Here is a 19,777-nt window from a genome sequence, read left to right as displayed (position 1 = left end):
GGCTCTCCCGTGCACCAGAACTACGGAGGCCTGGCCTCACCTGCCCCGCGTACCTGCCTCCCGCTGCGCCCGCACTGACGCCCCCTGCCCCACGACCCTCGGTGCGGGCCAAACCCGCGCCGCCGCCGAGGGCTGGGGGCACCCGGCTGTCAGCGGCTCACGCGCAGAAAAGCGACCTCCAAGTCGGCTCGGGGCGCCCCGGGCGCACGGCGGCGGCACCCCCGTTCTCTGAGGCTCCCTCCGCGCCCCACCAGGCCGCGAGCGGACCCGGGGAGGGAACCCACACGCTTCCCAAGAGCCCGTCAGAGACCCAATTCAAGACGGCGAAGGGGGGACGGGAGGCAGCGGGCCCCGGCGCCCTGACCCGCGCGGCGCCCACCTCCTGGATGCGCTTCCGCGCCCGCTGCAGCACCTCCTCGTAGCCCTTCTGCCGCAGCTCGCTCAGGCTCTCGTAGTACTCCTCGGGGTCGTCGCTCTCCGTGAACAGCACCTGCGAGAGGATCTTCCAGCCGCAGGTGTCCAGCCCGTGGCCCAGGTACACCTGCAGCTGGTAGCACAGCGCGTCCACCTCCTGCTCGGTCATCTCGGGCGCGCCCCCGAACAGCACGGTCCACATGCCCGACGGCTCCTCGGGGAACACCGGCAGGCACGGCTCCAGCTGCGAGTTCACCGAGCACAGCTGCTGGTGCACGGCGCGCAGGTCCTGGAAGGAGAAGAGCCCGGCCCAGCTGCACTCCTCGGCCGCGGGCTCCGGCTCGGCGGCGGGCGGCGGCGCCGCGTCCGCCTCGTCGTCACGCACCAGCTCCAGCACCTCGATCTCCTCCGAGGCCGCCCCGGAGGCGCCCACCACGCGCACCGTGGACGCCGGGGCCCCGCGAGGGCCGGCCTCCGGACAGGCCGCGCCGCGCCGGGGCCCGGGGCTGCGGAGCGGCGCCGCGGGCCGGGCCCTGGCCGCCGCGCCGCCCTGGCCGCGGGCCCCGTCGGCCTCGGCCCCGCCGGCCCGCGCGGCGGCCTGCTCCCGGGAGCCGCTCCTCTGCCGCTGCGCCGTGCGGTTGTGGCAGGTGATGGCGAACTTGCCCTCCACCTCGTTCCAGGCCACGATGAAGACGAACTTGTGCTTCTCGCGCCCGTCGAACACGTGAGGCCGCACGGCGACCCAGTCCGACTCGAGCGTCTCCTCCAGCGCGAACGACATGGCTCCGGCGCCGCGCCCGCTCACGCCCGCCGGGACCCCGCAGCCATCTTAGCGTCCGGCCCGGCTCCTTTGTGGCGCGGCTCCGGGGCAGACAATGCGCGTCCCGGAGCAGGCGGTTCACATGGTCCCGCGCGGCCGGGTCTCGGGCTCGGCCCGCGGCCGCCTCCCGCGCGAGGCCGCCGGACCGCGTCCGGGGGCTGAGGAGCCGGGGCCCGGGCCCGGGCCGGCGCCGTGCGTGTGTCCGCGCTGGCCCGGCCGGCCTGGCCGCCGCCGCCGCCGCCCCTGCGCCCGCCGACCTCCCGGAACCCGCCGGACAGAACGCCGCGTCTGCTAAACTCGGCGCCTCAGCATCGCCACAGTGTTGCCATTCGGCTGCTGACGTCGGCTGCTCCACGAGGGACGTAAACACGGGCACGTGCCGCACGCTGGTGACGCGGCGGCGGCGGCGCGCGCACCCGCCGCCCGGCCCCGCCCCCGCCCCGCCTCCGGCCCCGCCCGCGCGCGGAGGCCCCGCCCCGGCCCCGCCCCTGCCGGCGCGCGGCGGCGCTCCCGGCTCTCGCGGTCCGCGCGCAGCCCCGCCCCCCGGCCCTGGAGCCCGCGGGGAGCGGCAGGTGCGCCCTGCGCACACACGGGGAGTCTGCGCCCCGCGGGGAAAGGGGCGCAAAGACGGAGGACCAGAGGCGTTTCGAACTCTGGGACCCTCGGCTGTCGGCCTGTCTGCGCTCGCCCGGAGGGAGGCCGCTGAGACCCGAGAGGGCCGTGTGCCGGGCTCCGCGGCCCCGAGTCTCGAAGGGGTCCGAGCCGGCCAGTGGATCCAGCACGAGGCGCAGTGAGCCGCAGGTTCGCCTCCCTGGCGCGCTGTTTGCGTTCCCCTTGAGGCCTCTGTGGCCCGGGTAGCGCTGCTGCGCGCCCCCTGGGAGGTCAGCGGGCGCCGGCCTGCACCCCGCTTCCATTCCCGGCAGCGCGGACGCGGGCCTAGGTCCCGGTGCCAGTGCTCCGTCAGGACCCTGGAAACTGTCCCTTTTGGGCTTCGTCCACGTTTCCGTCTTGGTGCCAGACCGACTGCAGTAGCCTCCCAGGGCCAGCGGCGCGCAGGTCCGAGTTGTTCTGGCATCCTGGACGTTTAAGACAAATGGTTCTTTACTTTTTAGAGATGCGTTTCAAAGGCGGAGAGAGACAGGCAGGGACAGACAGAATCTCTTGGCCAGCCGGTCACTTCTCAGATGCAAGCAGCAACCGGCCTGGGAACCCTATCCGGGTCTCCAAGCGGTGGCGGGGACACCAGTCCTTGAGCCATCGATGCAGCTCCCATGGTGTTCACTAGGAGGAAGCGGGGCCAGACGCTCCCGTGTGGCATGGAGGTCTCCCGTGTGGGATGGAGGACTCCCGTGTGGGATGGAGGTCTCCGTGTGGGGTGGAGGTCTCCCGTGTGGGATGGAGGACTCCCGTGTGGCGTGGGGGTCTCCCGTGTGGGATGGAAGACTCTGTGTGGGAGGGAGGTCTCCCGTGTGGGGTGGAGGTCTCCCGTGTGGGGTGGAGGTCTCCCGTGTGGGATGGAGGACTCCCGTGTGGGTGGAGGTCTCCCGTGTGGGATGGAGGTCTCCGTGTGGGGTGGAGGTCTCCCGTGTGGGATGGAGGTCTCCGTGTGGGGTGGAGGACTCCCGTGTGGGATGGAGGTCTCCATGTGGGATGGAGGTCTCCGTGTGGGGTGGGGGTCTCCCGTGTGGGATGGAGGTCTCCTGTGTGGAAGGAGGTCTCCCGTGTGGGGTGGGGGTCTCCCATGCGGGGTGGAGGTCTCCCGTGTGGGGTGGGGGTCTCCCGTATGGGGTGGAGGACTCCCGTGTGGGATAAAGGACTCCCGTGTGGGATGGAGGTCTCCATGTGTGATGGAGGACTCCCGTGTGGGATGGAGGACTCCAATTGGATGGGGGTCTCCCGTGTGGGATGGAGGTCTCCCGTGTGGGATGGAGGACTCCGTGTGGAGTGGGGGATTCCCATGTGGGATGGAGGACTCCCGTGTGGGATGGAGGTCTCCCATGTGGGATGGAGGACTCCATGTGGGATGGAGGACTCTGTGTGGGATGGAGGTCTCCGTGTGGGATGGAGGTCTCCGTGTGGGATGGAGGTCTCCGTGTGGCATGGAGGTCTCCCATGTGGGATGGAGGACTCCCATGTGGGATGGAGGTCTCCCATGTGGGATAGAGGACTCCATGTGGGATGGAGGACTCCCGTGTGGGGTGGGGTCTCCCATGTGGGTGGAGGACTCCCGTGTGGGATGGAGGACTCCCGTGTGGATGGAAGTCTCCTGTGTGGAATAGAGGACTCCCGTGTGGGGTGGAGGTCTCCCGTGTGGCATGGAGGACTCCCATGTGGGATGGAGGACTCCCGTGTGGATTTAGGTCTCCTGTGTGGGATGGAGGACTCCCGTGTTGGATGGAGGTCTCCCATATGGCACTTTAACTACTGTGCCATTCCCACCCCCAGCTGGACTTCTTAGAGGAATGGATTATCCTTGACACCCCACAAACCCCCTTATGCCAAGGAAGGCGCTCTAGGTAGGGTGAGAACATGGAAAAAGTTCTTTGATTTTTAAGCTTTTAACATTTAATTCCTATGGAACCACTGTTCTCAAAGCTTGTAACTGAACTGTGTGAACACTCCGATGCGAATGACAAACGCTTTGAAAGCAGGAAGAAAGGGAGAAAACCCCACCGTTATGGGAATCACCTCCTAGGCAAACGAGAACACATTCTAGAGAAATGTCTCTCCTTTTGTGTGAAAAACTATCTGGGAAAAGTCTTTGTCATCAAAAGGGACTGACATGATTGATCACTGGCTCTCTGCACTCAGTGGAATACACAGGTGGAATCCAGACCCTGCATCTATAGGCAGTATCTTTATTTAGGTGTCTTTTAACATTGTGATATTTATACACGGATATAAAATTACATCTTACCACAGTGGTGTGTGGTTACACAGGTGTTAAGTAATTCCCCCCTCCCTACCCCCCAGAACTCCAGCCACTGTCTTCCAATCAAAAGAAATGTTTCTTGTTTCCTCTCCGGAATTGCTCTTCTAAAACCGAAGAGAAACAATGTAGAGTTCCCCCGGCAGCTGACTGTCAAGCAAGAACCCCATGTAGAAACTCCTCCCTGGGAACCCCGGAGGCCACAGCAGAGGCTCCCCCACGGAGCAGCCTGGAGGGCTTGAAACCCGGTCTGAAGTTTCCAGACCCACTGGGGCTTGTCCGGATAGCTCGGCAGGCCTTTGGATAAAGACTAAGGATTTACCTAGTGATTACCAGATTGCACAGCGCTTTCCTACATGTGTTCTCTTTGTCCTCACAGTGGGTCTGAAAGGAGTGTCTTTAATTTTACATACAAGGAACCACAGTTTTCTGATCGGGAGGTCCAGGGTTGGGCGCGGGGAATGCTTCAGTTCAGGGGCCTGTTCTAGACCCACGTCGGTATGGTCGGTGAGCCCTCCCTGAAGGAGTTTTTTTAAAAAAAGATTTATTGATTTATTTGAAAGTCAGAGAGAGAAGAAGAGGCAGAGAGAGGGGGAGAGAGAGAGAGAGAGAGAGAGAGAGAGAGAGAGAGAGAGAGAGAGGTCTTCCATTTGCTGGTTCATTCCCCAATTGACTGCAACGGCCGGAGCTGTGCCAATCTGAAGCCAGAGTCTTCCACGTGGGTGCAGGGACCCAAGGACTTGGGCCATCTTCCACTGCTTTTTCAGGCCCTAGCAGAGAGCTGGATCAGAAGTGGAGCAGCCAGGACTCAAACCGGTGCCCATATGGGATGTCAGCACTGCAGGTGGTGGCTTTACCCACTACGCCACAATGCTGGCCCCTGAAGGAGCTCTGATGGACTCATTTCCACATCCGCCCCAGCTTACCTCGTGTGCCACCAGGATCCACTTCATAAAAACATTTGGGGAAGGGCTGGCATTGTGGCACAGGGAGCCGAGCTGAGCTGCCTCCTGTGACACCAGCATCCCATACCAGAGCACCACTTACAGTCCCGGCCGCTCCGCTTCAATCCAGCTTCCTGCGAATGTGCTTGAGAAAGCAGCGGAAGATGGCCCAGGTCCATGGGTCCCTGCACCCACTGAAGACGCAGATGGAGTTCCTGGCACCTGGTTTTAGATGGCCACACCCAGCCATTGTGGCGTTTGGGGGGGTGAGCCAGGGAATGGAGGAATCTCATATTCTCCTCCAACCTCCTTCCTTCTTCCCCAGCATTTCAAATAAAGACATGAATCTTTTGTAAAAACTTTGAGCCCTCCAGGGCTCTGGTAGGCTTCTCTTCCCTAGGGGAGACACAAGACTGAGGTTGGGGGAATGACGGCAGCCCTCAGTGGCAGACGGTGACCTCGTGGCCACAGGTGGGACCCTGGGGCCCATCAGCTCCCTCCTCCACTTCCATTCTCTTCTGACTCTGCTCACGCCCGTGACTCACCTGCTGATGTACCCCAAACCCTCGCTGCTGCGGAGTGGGAACCCTGCTAACTACACCTGTGTGTGGCCTCCCTCCCTACTGCACTGCACGAGGACACTGCAAAAACTGTGTGGAAAATGGAATCAAAAGACAAGTTGAAGGCCGGCGCCGCCGCTCACTAGGCTAATCCTCCACCTTGCGGCGCTGGCACACCAGGTTCTAGTCCCGGTTGGGGCGCCGGATTCTGTCCCGGTGGCCCCTCTTCCAGGCCAGCTCTCTGCTGTGGCCAGGGAGTGCAGTGGAGGATGGCCCAAGTGCTTGGGCCCTGCACCCCATGGAAGACCAGGATAAGTACCTGGCTCCTGCCATCGGATCAGCGCGGTGCGCCGGCCGCAGCAGCCATTGGAGGGTGAACCAACGGCAAAAGGAAGACCTTTCTCTTTGTCTCTCTCTCTCACTGTCCACTCTGCCTGTAAAAAAAAAAAAAAAAAAAAAAAAAAAAAAAGACAAGTTGAGGGGCAGAAATTTGGCTTCGCAGCTAAGATACCGTGTGGGACAGCTGCACCCCGTATTGGAGTGCCTGGGTTCAGGTCTCTACTGTCTCTCCCAGCATCCTGCCCATGCCGCTGCTAATGGGAGCAGCAGGTGACAGTTTAAGAACTTGAGTCCTTGCCACCCACATGGGAGACCCTGATGGAGTTCCTGGCTCCCGGCTTCACGCTGGCCCAGCCCCTGGCTGTTGTAGTCATTTGGAGCATGAGTGGATACGAAATTCCTCTCTCTGTACTTTTCAAATAAATAACTGTAAAAAAAAAAAAAAAAAAGAAAATGTTCCAAATAAGAGAGAGAGGCAAGTTTGTTCTGGTGCAAAACTTCTGAAAACTGTGCCCAGTCTGTTTGCAATAAGGATTTCCATGAACCTTTTGAAGACCCCTCACGTGCTAGGATCAGTGGTTGCAAGCAGCAGGGCTGTGTGCTTGCAGCTGGGACCGGGCTACTTTGAACAACGCCCCACCCCACCCCCAAAGATGGCAGCCTTCCAGACGCCTGATGTAGAGGCTGGAGCAGTCTCCTCAGGTATGGAATGTGTCATCCCCAAAGCCCGTGTGTCAGTGTGCAGCATTCTGCCTTTTACTTGTTTGCTTTTAAAGACTCATGTGTTTATTTGAAAGACAGAGAGGGAGAGAGAAATCCCCCATCCTGTGCTTCACTCCCTAGATGGCTGCAACAGCAGGAACCGGGCTGGGCCAAATCAGGAAGCTGGAACTCCATCCGGCCTCCCCCATGAATGCAGGGGCCCAAGCGTGGGCCATCTGCTGCTGCTTTTCCAGGTGCATTAGCAGGGAGCTGGGTCAGAAGTAGAAGAGCTGGCACTGCAGCTGGCACCCATGCGGGATGCTGGCAAGGCGGGCAGTGGCTGAACCCGCTGCACCACACCCTGGCCCCTGTCCTCGACTTCTAAGGGAAGGCCGTGGCATGCCACCCCCAGGATGCACTGGCAGGTTACCGGCTGGGGCCTGAATGTTTGCAGGCTGTATCTCTCTGCTTCTCGAGCACATGTGCTCCAGGTCTGCAGTGTCTCAGCACCTGTTCCTCGTCCTGCCATACCAGCAGGATGTCACCGAGTAATGAGCCCACGTGATGTCCTGTGACATGCCCAGATGTCTGCAGGCTGCGTCAGGACAGATGGTCGGATCATTAACACAGCCCTGGAGCAAGCCGTTTCTGGCCGAGAGAAAAGAACTCGCGTACCAAGTCAACGGCCACACACTCCGCACCAGAGCCTGCAGTGTCTGCTGTAGCGCAGAGACCACATCTGGCTAAGCAGCTGCGACAGTGGCTGACTGGCGGCTAAGCCAGCTACGCTTTCTGGGCCCCATCTGCTTCCTGCAAGTACAAGAGCAGCAAATTAAGCAGAGACGAAATAGGGGCCACCATGCCTGCACCTTTGCGAGGGGCACTGATTTCCGCCACCCCTCTCCAGAGTTGCACTGGTTTGGATGCAGTCTTGGTGGGAGGGAGGTGGCTCTGGCCTTCAGCCTGGCCCTCCGTGCCGATAGTGCTCACCACCAGGGCCAGCACGCATGGCCAGGACTGCTCTAACTGCCACATGTGTTGATCCCAATCACACATCTGGGGGCCAGGGAATCCACCCCGGGTGACTTCACAGATCCTTTGGCCACTCTGGCCAAGAGCACGATTATGATCTGGCCGCTGTGTTGCCTCACTCACACACAGAGCCTGTGATGAAATTTCACGCGGCTCCAGCGCTCCTTGAATTGTGTCTGCATTGCCCCGTTCCAGCGAGCCATCGTTCGGGACACAGCCGGCGGTGTGGCCGTTTGGCCTAGCAGTTACGACGCCCTTGTCCCGTCCCAGAGTGCCTGAGTTCCGTATCCAGCTCTGGCTCCTGACGCCGGCTTCCTGCCGGTGCAGACCCTGTGAGTGGGCAGTGATGGCTCCAGTCGCTGGGCTCCTGCCATTCACCGGGAAGTCACAGATCCAGCTCGTGGCTCCTGGCCTTGGTCTGGCATTTGAGAAGTGACCCAGCAGATGGTAGCGCTCTCTCTCTAGCTTTCTGCATCTTACATAAATAATCTTTTTTTTTTTTAAAAGTCTATTTATTTGAAAGAGTTATAAAGAGAGAGGGAGAAACAGGGAGACAGAGAAAGAGCTGTTTCACTCCCCAGATGGCGCTAGGCCAGGCTGAAGCCAGGAGCCTGAAGCTTCTCTCTGGTCTCCCACGTGGACGCAGGGGCCCAAGCCTTTGGGTCATCCTCTGCTGCTCTCCCAGATGCGTTAGCAGGGAGCTGGATCAGAAGTGGAGCAGTTGCCACACAAACTGGAGCCCACATGGGTGTCAGAGGCAGTGAGTTTACCCACTATGCCACAACACACCCCTGAAAAATAGCCTTTTAAAAAGACCCCTTTTGGGACAGCACTGGGGAAACCATTGGGTACTGCAGGGTCCTGGGCACTGGCATCTGCCGTCGCTCTGGTCAACGGGCACCAGGTCTGAAGAGAGAATACGGGTTCAGGCCTCGGCTAGGGGGCCTCCCAGGAACTGCACTGGGGGGAATCTCTGCTACTGGGGAGCCCAATTCGTTAGCCACCTCTTTCACCATTAACCCTGGGCTGACTCCTTCATGGCCCGGGCCCCTCTTGCCCACACATTTCCCATGTCCTTTGGGCCTTCCTGGGGAGCACAGCCCTTATTCTGCTCCCCTCCCCAACCATGGCACGTCAGGCATTGCCGTGGTCGCTGGCTGGCCTAGCAGGAGCCCCAGCAGCAAGGGCCCTACCTTGGACCTTACATTTGCTTGTCCCGGAGCATGACCCCCTCAACTCTGCACTGTCAGTTCACAGGTGGGCCACCAGGGATCACGTTAGAAACGTGGCTCTCACATCCGCCAGGGCCTCTGGTGCGCCACTCAGCTCTCAGGATGGGATGTGTCTTGCTAGCCAGGTGCAAGTGATCCAGCCCCAACCCTACCTGACCGCTTGCTTCCTTGACCATTTTTGGTGTCAGTGGTGCCAGATGGACTTGGGGGAGAGGCAGGCACAGAGAGGGGATAAGGGATATAAGAGGGGCAGGGAAAAAACAGGGGAGGTGGCCGGGCAAGACACCCATCAGCCTGCGGTGCAGACTCGGAGTGGTGTTGGCACAGGGCTAACTTGGGGGGAACCTGGGCCTTGACACCAAGGCCTTGTCTGTCACTGCCTGGGGTCATCCCAGAAGGCAGTGGCAGCTCCCATTGTCTCGTCTGTCTGTCAAGGGCGAGGGGCCACCGCCAGTGCATGAGCTCAGCTGGAAAGCCAAGAGGACTGCCGAGCTGTGGGCCCGGCTGGGGGCAGCGGCTGTGCGAGTCCTGCACCAGGCTGGCTGTGGCCCAGAGTCCTTCTCTGTCTACCTTAAGTGGCCCGAGAGATGGGCAGGCGCCAGCACCAAAGGGAAGCGTGGCCTGGAAGGCAGAAGGAGACGCCAAGTAAACGGAAGAGAGCCAGAGGCTGGCTCCTTTCCGGCAGCCCCAAGGCCAGGCCCCCGGCGGGAGCCCAGCTTCCCTGCAGGAAGGCGCAGCCGCAGCAGGCCGCGCCTCTCCAGCCTGGGGGGCCCGAGCACCCCAGCTCCCAGGGCTCTGCCTTCCCTCCTGGCAGGGGAACAAAGTTTGCGTCTGATGAGGTCTTGGTTTAAACTTTGAGAGTGACTAGGAGGAGCAGGCTTAATTGAGAGGTTTACTATTTCTTCAAAGCCTGGGCAAAACAAAAACAAATTCCTTCAATGTTCTTGCAAAACCAGTCTGTGGCCCCTGCACACGGCTAAGCTGTAGGGAAACCAAAGCAAGGACGCTTCCATACTCCCTGGGACAGGGCCTCTAGAACTACTTAGTGTATGCCTTTTCTACCTAACTCACAAAACCTAGATTCCTCTGGAAACCCAAGCTATGCTATGAGCTGTCTTTTTCATTCCGTGTTCCTAGATACTCATTTCAAAAGAATCCCAGGGTGTGTTTACGTGATAACTGATCCTATGCCTCCAGGAGCACCCAGGCTATCATCACCCTCATTCCTGTGCCTAGAACTTTGAGCGCTTCTTTAATTATCTCTCTTTTTGTTCCTGTTAGATTTTTTTTTTTTTTTTTTGAGAGACTGAAAGCAAGAGACAGAGCTCCCAACCACTGGTTCACTCCCCACATCCCAGCAATGGCAAGGCGGGGAGGGAGGCTGGGCCAAGGCCAGAGCCAAAACCCAGGAACACCATCCATGCCTTGACAGGAGTGCAGGCACCCAGCTGCTGGAGGCATGGTGGTGGGGCCTTCCAGGAACTGCACTGGTGGGAACCTACAGTCAGGAGCCAGAGCTGGGAATCGAACTCTCGCACTGGGACCCAGGATTTGGGCATCTTAACCACTGGGCTAAATGTCCACTTCCTCGTTTTTTCTTTTCCTTTAACTCAAGCATATGGTGTCTAGAAAAACTCATCTAACTCTTTTAAAATTTATTTTCATTTTATTTGAAAGATGGAGAGACACACACAGATAGAGAGAGACCTTGCATCCATTGGTTCATTCCGCAAATGCCCACAACAGCCAGTGCTGGGCCAAGCTAACGCCAAGAACAGGCAACCAATCTGAGCTTCCCCCAAGTGTGTGGCCTGCCAGGGTACAAGTTGGCAGGAAGCTAACACTCTGACGTGGGGTATGGGAATGGCTTGGCCACTGCACCAAATGCCCGCTGAAGCTCATCCATTTGACCACTGTGTCAGTTAAGGTCCCCCAAGGAGTGGATCCCAGGGTAGGAAAAGACGTGAGTGAGACTTGAGGGACAACGACAGGAAGCCCGAGCGAGGGGAGAGCGAGTAGGAGGCCGTGCACGTCTGACCCGAGACAGGCAGTGAGGGAAGCAGCTGAGATGGTAACACAGTCTGAGGAAGCTTCCGCCAGGCCACGGGGGCGTCCTCCAGCCACAGGTGGCTGTGGGAGGGGTCTCAGGATCAGGCCTGCCTCGTCTCCCGCCGCTGCTCGGCCTCTGGCAGGAGCAGCCCAAGGGAAAGGGCCCCAGCGGGCCCTGGACAAGCAGCCACGACGCCCCTGGTAGCCTTCATGCCCCCTCTTCTCCTTGGGTGTGAAGCCCCACACAGCCTGCCCAGCCTGGGTGTTGCCGCCAAGGCCCCATCAGCGCCGAGCAGAAACAGCCCTGGGGTCCCTTGGTCTCCTGCTGGACGCTGTGAGGAGATGTTACAGGTTCAGCACCCTGGAGCTGCCTGTCCAGCGTGGGCAGGTGAGCACCAACTCAAGACAGCCACCCTCTATTCCACGATCCTCAGGTACTGCTCCACAACAAACCATGCTCAGCAACGGTGGGAGTCATTCTGCATTATCCCGTCTCACGCCTTTGGATGTCCACTGCGTCTAGCAGGTGCTCACTAGGGGCGCAGTCAGGATGGACGCCCACGCTGCCTTCCTCCCTCCGTGTCTGCAGCTTCCAAGTGCTGCCATGTGGCCCCTCTGTCCCACAGAGCGGCTGGCAGCATCTACTGAGAGACAGCTTTATTTTTAAATGCTTTAAAATCCTATTCACTTGTTTGAGAAAGAGAGAGGGAGAGAGAGGTCTTCATATACTGGTGCACTCCCTAAATGTCCACAATGGCTGAGAGTGGGCCAGGCCAAAGCCAGGAACCTGGAACACAATTCAGGTCTCCTACGTGGGTGGTGGGGACCCATCACTGATGCCATCACCTGCTGCTCTCAGAGCGCACATTCACGGACGCTGGAGTCCCGAACCAGAGCCTGGCATCAGACCACTCTGATGTGGGACACCGGCCTCTAATCAAGTGTCCTAACTGCTAGGCCAGACACACACCCCAGCGACAGCTGGAGTCGGCTAATGTGGATGCAGCTTCATAGGCCCACGTCCTGGGATGGAGATTTGTGGAGAAGAAGGGGGAGGTGCCGGAGTGGGGAGAGGAGCGGCCAGCTGTGCTGGGGTCCATCAGCCCTGGCTCCACGGGGACTGGCGCATGGGCTCCCGTGATGGGGCCCATCTCTGAATGTGGGCTGTCCTGGGAGGGTGTGGGCTTGGATGAAGCGACGCAGCTCCCTAGTGGGGTTGACAGCTGCGTGAGGACATACGTGGACAGCACTCCCTGTAGCCACGGAGGCCACAGCCTGCCTGGAAGGACACATCGGCCACGAGCTTCCTGGTAGTGCTGTTGATCACGGGAAGTAACTGGAATCGACCCAAATACGCACCGTACAGTAACCCCCAAGAACATGTAACAGTAACCCACAAGAACATGAAAACCCGCACACACACCTACTGGAGCTGACAAGAGCAAGGTTTCCCATCCGCTAACACGAGGACATCTCAGAAAGGAGGGTCAACAGAAACAGCACGTAGAGAAGGAAGCAAGTGCATCACTCTGAGGCTTAAGCACACCAGACTGTTGTCGTGGCGCATAAACATATAGGAAAGATATTAACATATTCATAGGAAGCACAGACACTAACTCATCACAGCGTCTGGGAAGGGAAGGGAGGGATAGGGTCAGGAACGGGGACTCAGAGGCCATCACTGTATCTGTAAATTCTATTTCTTTCAACAAAAACCCTGGGACCAGCTCTGGTGCAGGGGGTTAGGATGCCGTGTGTGACACCAGCATCCCATACAGGCGCCAATTTGTGTCCTGGCTGCTCCAGTGGCCTGGGAAAGGCAGTGGAAGATGGCCCAAGTGCTTGGGCCCCTGCACCCATGCGAGAAACCTGGAAGCTCCTGGCTTGCATCTGGTCCAGGCCTGGCCCCACTGTAGCCATCTGGGGAGTGAACTGGCAGATGGAAGATCTGACTTGAAAGGTAACTCTACTGTTCAAATAAATAAATAAATCTTAAAAAAATAAAAGAAACAAAATACCCCTGAAATGATATGGCATGATAGCACAAAACTAGTGTATGATGAGGTTGGATGTTGAGCACTTGGGTGGTCATTATAACAACTTTTTTCTGCATTTGAAAAATATTTCATAATAATATTACACAGCAGACTCATAGAATGGCAGATGTCCTAATCAGCACTCTGGCCTCAGAATCAGCCCTTAAGGCATTTGGATCTGGCTGAAGAACCCATGAGAGTATTTTAAGCATGGAAAGCCAAGACACTCTGGCAAAAAAAACAAAAAAACAAAAAAACAAAAAAAACACCTAAATGAAAGATCTCTGCGAGTGAGATCCCAGTGGAAAGAACAGGTCATCAAAGAAGGAAGCACCTTTCTCTGAAGGGAGGAGAGAACTTCCACTTTGACTATGACCTTGTCTAAATATGATCAGAGTCGGTGAACTCAAGGGGCTTCCATAGCCTTGGCAACTCATGACAAGAGCCTAGGGAGATTACTGACACCATAAACAAGAGTGTCAGTTTGTTAAGTCAACAACAGGAGTCACTGTGCACTTACTCCTCATGTAGGATCTCAGTCCTTAATGTGTTGTTCAATGTGAATTAATGCTATAACTAGTACTCAAACAGTATTGTGGGGAGCAACCCGGACTAGACTGTTACTGGAATTAAGACTTATTCTATGCATCTGCTCTCCCACAATATGGCGCTGGGAGAGGAGAAAATAGCTTCTACCCAGCTGCCTCTCACCAACTTGACAAGCTGCAGGAGCTGCTCCTGATTGGAGGAGAGCAGCGTACTCGGCGTGTGGGTAGCAGAGTTGGGATTGGCAGAAGAGGACTATAAAGGAGGAGAGAGACAACATGCACCAGGAACATCTAAGGGGAACATCTAGCTGAAGGAACACCTGTGCAGCCCCCGAGAGAGCCGGCCGGTGGTGTGCCGCTCCCCCGCGGAAGTGGGGAAAGTGGCCAGGGGGAACCGCCCTTCCACGGAGGTGGAAGGGATAGTAGCCAACCCGGGAAGAACCAGCAGCAAACCCGGGGAGGGCCGAGCAGACGAAAGAACAGCGCAGGGTCCTGTGTTGTTCCTCCACGAAGAGGGGGAGCGACATAATGGTGCCGTGACTCGGATATGAAGCCTAGGCAGCGTTTAGTGTCATTCCTCCATGAAGAGGGGGAGCGACAAGTATTTTACAATTTATGTTCTTTGTGGGGGCAAACTGTTGAAATCTTTACTTAATATATACTAAATTGATCTTCTGTATATAAAGATAATTGAAAAATGAATCTTGATGTGAATGAAATAAGAGAGGGAGTGGGAGTTAGGAGGGTTGCAGGTGAGAGCGAAGTTATGGGGGGGGCACTGTAATCCATAAGCTGTACTTTGGAAATTTATATTTACTAAATAAAAGTTAAAAAAATAAAAAAGAAAAATATTTCATAATAAAATTACTTAAAATACTTGCCCAGCAGGGGAGATAGCAAGATCACAAAGGTGGTTTTCCCAGGGTGAGGCTTATCCATCACACTCCAGATGTGCTAAGCCCTGCGATTTCCCCAAATGTGGGAAACTCGACTGCATAATTTGTGGTAGTGGGGAAAGGAAAAAGAATTACTTAAAATACTAAGCATTTGTAAAAACAGAATTAATTACAGCTACGAGCACTGATATGTTTCAAAAGCTATGATAAATTTAAAAAAAGGAGTTCCAGTAGGATATATACAGTAGGATGCCTTCTTCATTTTTAAATAAAATTATATTTAATATTAGTTATGGGTTTATCTCTAGTAGTAGTAACACACAATGCGTTGTAAATGCCTTATAAGTAGTGGTTGTATTGTATTGTTTAGGGAGTGCAAGATAAAAAAGTCTATATATATTTAATACACATGGAAGTTTGTTTTTTATTTCAGACCCAAAAACAGGTAAACAGAGAAAGAGCGAGCAAGCAAGCATTCCCATCAGCCAATGCCTGCCCCAACATGGACGTGTTTTGTCCGAACATTTTCTGCCTGTTGCTGGTTGAATCCACAGCTCTGCCCCCAGCCAGCGCAGTGCAAACTGGTGTTGAGAGGCGTCGGGACTTGGTCCATTCCCGGGGACTGCGGGGCTGGAGGACAAGACTGAGGCCGGTGGATCCTGACACGGGGGTCTGGGGAGAGCCATTGTCTTTCCCTTGATCAACACCCCCAGAAAGGACGCCCAGTGCTCAGCTCACCCCTCTGTACTGTTAGCGCTGCAGCCAGGGGCCTTGTGATGCACATACTGGGCCTTTAAAGCCACACGAGAGAGAAAAACGGTCTTTGCTGCCTGCCTGCTGCACAGCCGTCTGTGGCTCCACCATGCACGCTAAGAACTGTCCATGCTGGCGTGGGACTCGCCCACAGCGGGATTGCCTAGCGAGCACAGTAGCTCAGGGGGGCTGAATTCAGGCGGAAGTCTCCCGCGCTCGGCCTGACCTGCCCTCCCTGAACGCATCTCCTTCTCGCCTCAGGACCGACTGTGTCTCCCAGCATGGGGTCGGCTCTTTTCCCTTTGCAGAAAGAAGTGGCCCTTGGGGGAGTAGAAAATAATTCTTTTTAAAATATATATATATATTTACTCATTCGAAAAGCAAAGTGAAAGCGAGAAGGGTTAGACACACACACACACACACACACACACACACAGTGTGAGAAAGAGATCTTCCGTTCACTGGTTCACTCCCCAGTCCCCCTCAACATCTATGGCTGGACTGAGCGGAGGCCAAGAGTGAGGAACTCTATCTGAATCTCCCACGTGGGTGGCAGGGACCCAAGCATTTGGACCACCATCTGCTGCTTCTCAGGGTCATTAGGCAAGGAGCTGGATCACAAGTGGAGCAGCCGGTGCTGTGACATGGGAGGTGGCTGGCCTAAGCTGTGGCTTACCCTCTGTGCCACAGCACCCGGCCCTGATGATAATCGTCTGTGGCAGAATCACTCACACCGTGTCGTGGCAGCCAGCCTGCTCCTGGTACTCATGGCCTTGTCCCGTTGGCTCCCTCTCAGGTCCCCTACAGTTCATCTGTGTGACCCTTAGTGAGGTCAGGTTGTTAAAGGACTGGGGCTCTGGTCCTGGACTTTGAACCGTGGCCTGCTCGCTCACTGGCTCGCTGGCTCCCGCTCTCCAGTCACTCTGAGCAAAGCCTGCGGCCAGGTTCTGAGCAGCCCTGTGGAGGGCCCGTGAGGCAGGGCCTGAGCAGGCTGGGCAGCGAGCACCATTGTGAACGTGGCAGTCAGCGCCTCCACTCGGCACTGCCACATCCACAGCTTTGGAGAGGCCCTGCAGCTGTCCTGTGTGCCGAGTCCCCCGGCTTTCCTGACCCGCAGGAACCCTGTCGTGGTTATCCGCTTCACAGCCTAATACCTCATGCCTATGAACTGCATCGCGACTATGAGAGTTTAACAGGCAGCGACAGAGGTCGCCATTGTGGCACAATGGGTTAAGTCACGGTCTGTGATGCCGGCATCCCATACGGGTGCCGGTGCAAGTCCTGGCGGCTCCACTGCACATCCAGCTCCCTGCTAATGTGCCCAGAAAAGCAGCGGAACATGGCCCAAGTACTTGGAGCCCTGTCACCCAGGTGGGAGATCCGGATGGAGTCCCTGGCTCCCAGCTTTGACCTGACCCGGCTCCAGCTGTTACAGTCATTTGGGCAACGAACCAGCAGATGGAAGATCTCTTCCTGTGTCTGTAACTCTGCCTTTCAAATAAATAAATAAATCTTAAAACAAACAAACAGATGAACACCATGCAAGCTGGAAGTGATTACAACCCACTGGCACCTGTGCTGTGGCCTTGTCCTCAAGACACCCCGGACACCTGTCCCTTGGTGCCCTAGCCCTGTGCTGCTGGCTGAGTAGCACCATTTGTTGTTCTGTGTGTGTCCACTCGTAAGCCAAAGAGGTCACGTTTGTCCCTGTTCCCACAAGGTTATGCCCAGCCAGGAGCAAGGCTCACCTCACCTCTACAGAGAGTTCCTAGCAAAGCCATTCAATCTTGGGTGTAACACGTCCAGAACAAACTGATTCAAATGCAGGGTGCAAATTTAGTGCGCCGAATTCCAGGCTGCCTGATGACTGCTAACCCTTTCGTTCTGTGTGAACATGTGACTCTCTCCTCCTGCTGATGCTGCTGGCTGCTGGCAGAGGGACGGGCTTTCAGGTGCTGGGCCTGCAAGGAGCTGGCAAAGCTGGGAGGGCGGCAGTGTGTGGCTTTGACACCTGGTCCGGCTGAGTGTGGGCAGAGCAGTGTGCCCGGGAGGCAGGAGGACTCTCTGGAACTAATGGCTGGGCTGCCGGCCGGACCTCCTGGTCACCAAGCGTGGGTAAGAGAGGCTCTCCTCCCCAAACGGGCGCCCACAGGGCCTTTGTGGGTAGAAGCTCAGGACCCCATACTTGTGCCCTCTCATAAGCGTTCACCCCTGAAATGTGGTGTATATGGAGAGGAGGTACCTCTGTGAAATGACTTTACTTATGTAATTATTATTTGAAAAAAGGGACAGGGAAAAACCCATCCACTGGTTCACTCCACAAATATCCAAACAGCCAGGGCTGGGCTAGGTTGAAGCTGGGAGCCAGGAACTCAACCCAAGTCTCCCACATGGGCAGCAGGGACCCAAGACTTGAGCCATCATCTTCTGCCTCCTTGGGTGCCCATCATCAGGAAGCTAGGATTGGAAGTGGAGCCAGGACTTGAACCCGGCATCCCAAGCTTCCCCTACCCGTGTGAAATCAGCATCGTAAAATCTGGGGTGGGCTGGGGTCTTCCACCATCACGAGAAGCTCGTCTTCGGCATTCTGCCCGTGGAACTTTCAGTCATTTAGAGGGGACTGATGCCGTGGAGCTCAACGGCTAGTGAGGCAGCTTTTCCTTTTTTTGTCTGCTTGATCACCGTAAAGCATTTTATGCTACATGCACAGATACATGTCCACAGCTTTTGGCCAATGGTTCCGTAGGGGAGAACAGGCAATGTTTTCCCACATCCCTGGCAAGGTTTGTGTCTGAGGCACTCTAACAAGAGACAAACATGCACACTTATTTAACATCAGTTCCATGTGACACAGAGCCTCTGGTAGGATGGGCATTTGGCATATCAGGACACCTGCGTCGCACATGGGAGGGCCTGGGTTCAATTCCCGCCTACTCTGCTTCTGCTGCAGTGTTCAGCTAACGCTCACCCTGGGAGGCAGCGGTGAAGGCTCGAGTAGTTTGCTGTCTGCACTCATGTGGGAGACCCAGATGGAGTTCCTGGCTCCTGGCTTCAGTCTGGCCCAGCCACAGTTGTGGTGGGCATTTGGGGAGTGAACCAACAGACAGGAGATCTTTTCCTGTCTGTCTCTGCCTCTTTCTCTGTATCTCTCTGCATTTTAAATAAATTTAGAGAAAAACATTTTAAAAACAACTGAACACCTAGAGAAGCAGGTACCCCTGTGTGTCTTCCAGCTCAGGCTGGATGAAGCATGGAGTCAGCCAGGAGTGTGATGAGCCAGAGGCGTGTGGCAGTGTAAGGAACTGGGGGCGCAGAGGCCTGTTTGCGCGGTTCTCCTGGGCGTCTCTGTCTTTCAGGATGCGGATGTGCCTTCCCTCTGGGGCTAGGAAGGGAGGCACCCTGGGTGAAGGGTCCCTGACCTGCTCTGGGGGAAGCGCATGGAGAAGGTCCTGGGAGTCCCCCTGCTTCTGCTGCTTTCCAGATGCCACGGAGCCGTGTTTGGGGGTACGGTGTCCTGCACCCTGTCAGTTCTCTGTGTGCACTTGGACAGGCATACGGTATACAAAAAGCTTCCCAAACAGTATCCTGCCTGCTACTCCTGCTTAACAAGGAGAAGAGATGAGCCTGACGTTTCATTAGCTCATGAAGAAGCAGACACTGGGCTGGATGTGTTGTGCATCCTATGATTAATCTTCACAAAAAGCCTTCTGAGGTCACTGTTTTCATACCCGTGTTATAGTCAGCACGCTCACGAAGTTTCTAAGTTGCTGAGCTGGGATTAGAACCAGGGCCGTGTGAGTCCTCAGTAGAGGATCCCCCCAGCCCCGGTGCCTTCGCTCCCTGGCACCCCGGGCATCTGGGGCCTTCCCTGGAGAAGCGAGTCTGCCTGAACAGGATCGTCACTGTTAGGACGGAGACCCAGAGGAACAGACACACGGAGGTCAGTGTATGGGACAAGAGAATAGGCGTTCCCACGCCGCGGGACTTGCCTTGAGTGCGCACGTGCACTGCGGAGCCCTCGCGGGAATACCGCTGTTGGGGCACCCTGGGCCCACGCGACTCTCGTGCTCTTTTGGGGGAAGATCTTGCAGAACTGTGGCCACCAGCATGCACTTTGCCAAACACGGCTCTAGACACACCTTCCGTTACTCGCACTGCTTTATAAACATGGTACACCCCACAGAGCGCGATACCTTTCACGACAGTGGCCAGTTCAAAAAAAAACTTACCAGGTATAATTTTAGTTCCATTAGAACAAAATGTTCTTTCAACACACTGATCACTGAGACATTCTTTAGCAGGTTTTTTTTACTTAGTTCCAGAACTCTCCATACAAAGCCATTTGGTCTCTAATCTGATATTGGGGGGAAAAATACACGTATCATCACTAGCCCCTAATATTTTTTGAGCACCAATATTTTAAGGAAAATACCTTAAACAAATCTAAGTATTTTAAAAGTCAAATTTTTAGCGGAAAACGAGGCTGAGGATTGATTTTAAAAATACTGAGTCAGGTTTTTGTG

General features: G+C 56.3%; 1 protein-coding gene and 1 non-coding gene across 4 annotated transcripts in view; one reads left to right on the top strand and one right to left on the bottom strand.

The window, feature by feature from the left end:
- Positions 1 to 1,580, bottom strand: part of JMY (junction mediating and regulatory protein, p53 cofactor) — a 74,761-nt gene extending 73,181 nt beyond the window's left edge. Inside the window, exon 1 of one of the 3 annotated variants that reach the window (XM_089312911.1) lies at positions 380 to 1,580. In XM_089312911.1, coding sequence (XP_089169037.1) covers positions 380 to 1,195 — 816 coding nt within the window. In that variant the 5' untranslated portion in view covers positions 1,196 to 1,580. The remainder of the gene's footprint in view (positions 1 to 379) is intronic. The other 2 variants (XM_089312910.1, XM_070056324.2) reach the window with 2 other exon arrangements.
- A 12,898-nt stretch (positions 1,581 to 14,478) lies between these two features.
- On the top strand, positions 14,479 to 14,639 carry LOC127492892 (U1 spliceosomal RNA). The gene has a single exon (XR_007922720.2). It is a non-coding gene; the product is annotated as a U1 spliceosomal RNA (small nuclear RNA).
- Positions 14,640 to 19,777: the final 5,138 nt, after the last annotated feature.

Source organism: Oryctolagus cuniculus, chromosome 14 (genome assembly GCF_051225735.1).
Source record: "Oryctolagus cuniculus isolate XC-2025 breed Fujian yellow rabbit chromosome 14, ASM5122573v1, whole genome shotgun sequence".
In the NCBI taxonomy this organism is placed as follows: domain Eukaryota; kingdom Metazoa; phylum Chordata; class Mammalia; order Lagomorpha; family Leporidae; genus Oryctolagus; species Oryctolagus cuniculus.
Note: the sequence above shows the minus strand (reverse complement) of the source record. Positions and strands in the feature narration are given on the sequence as shown.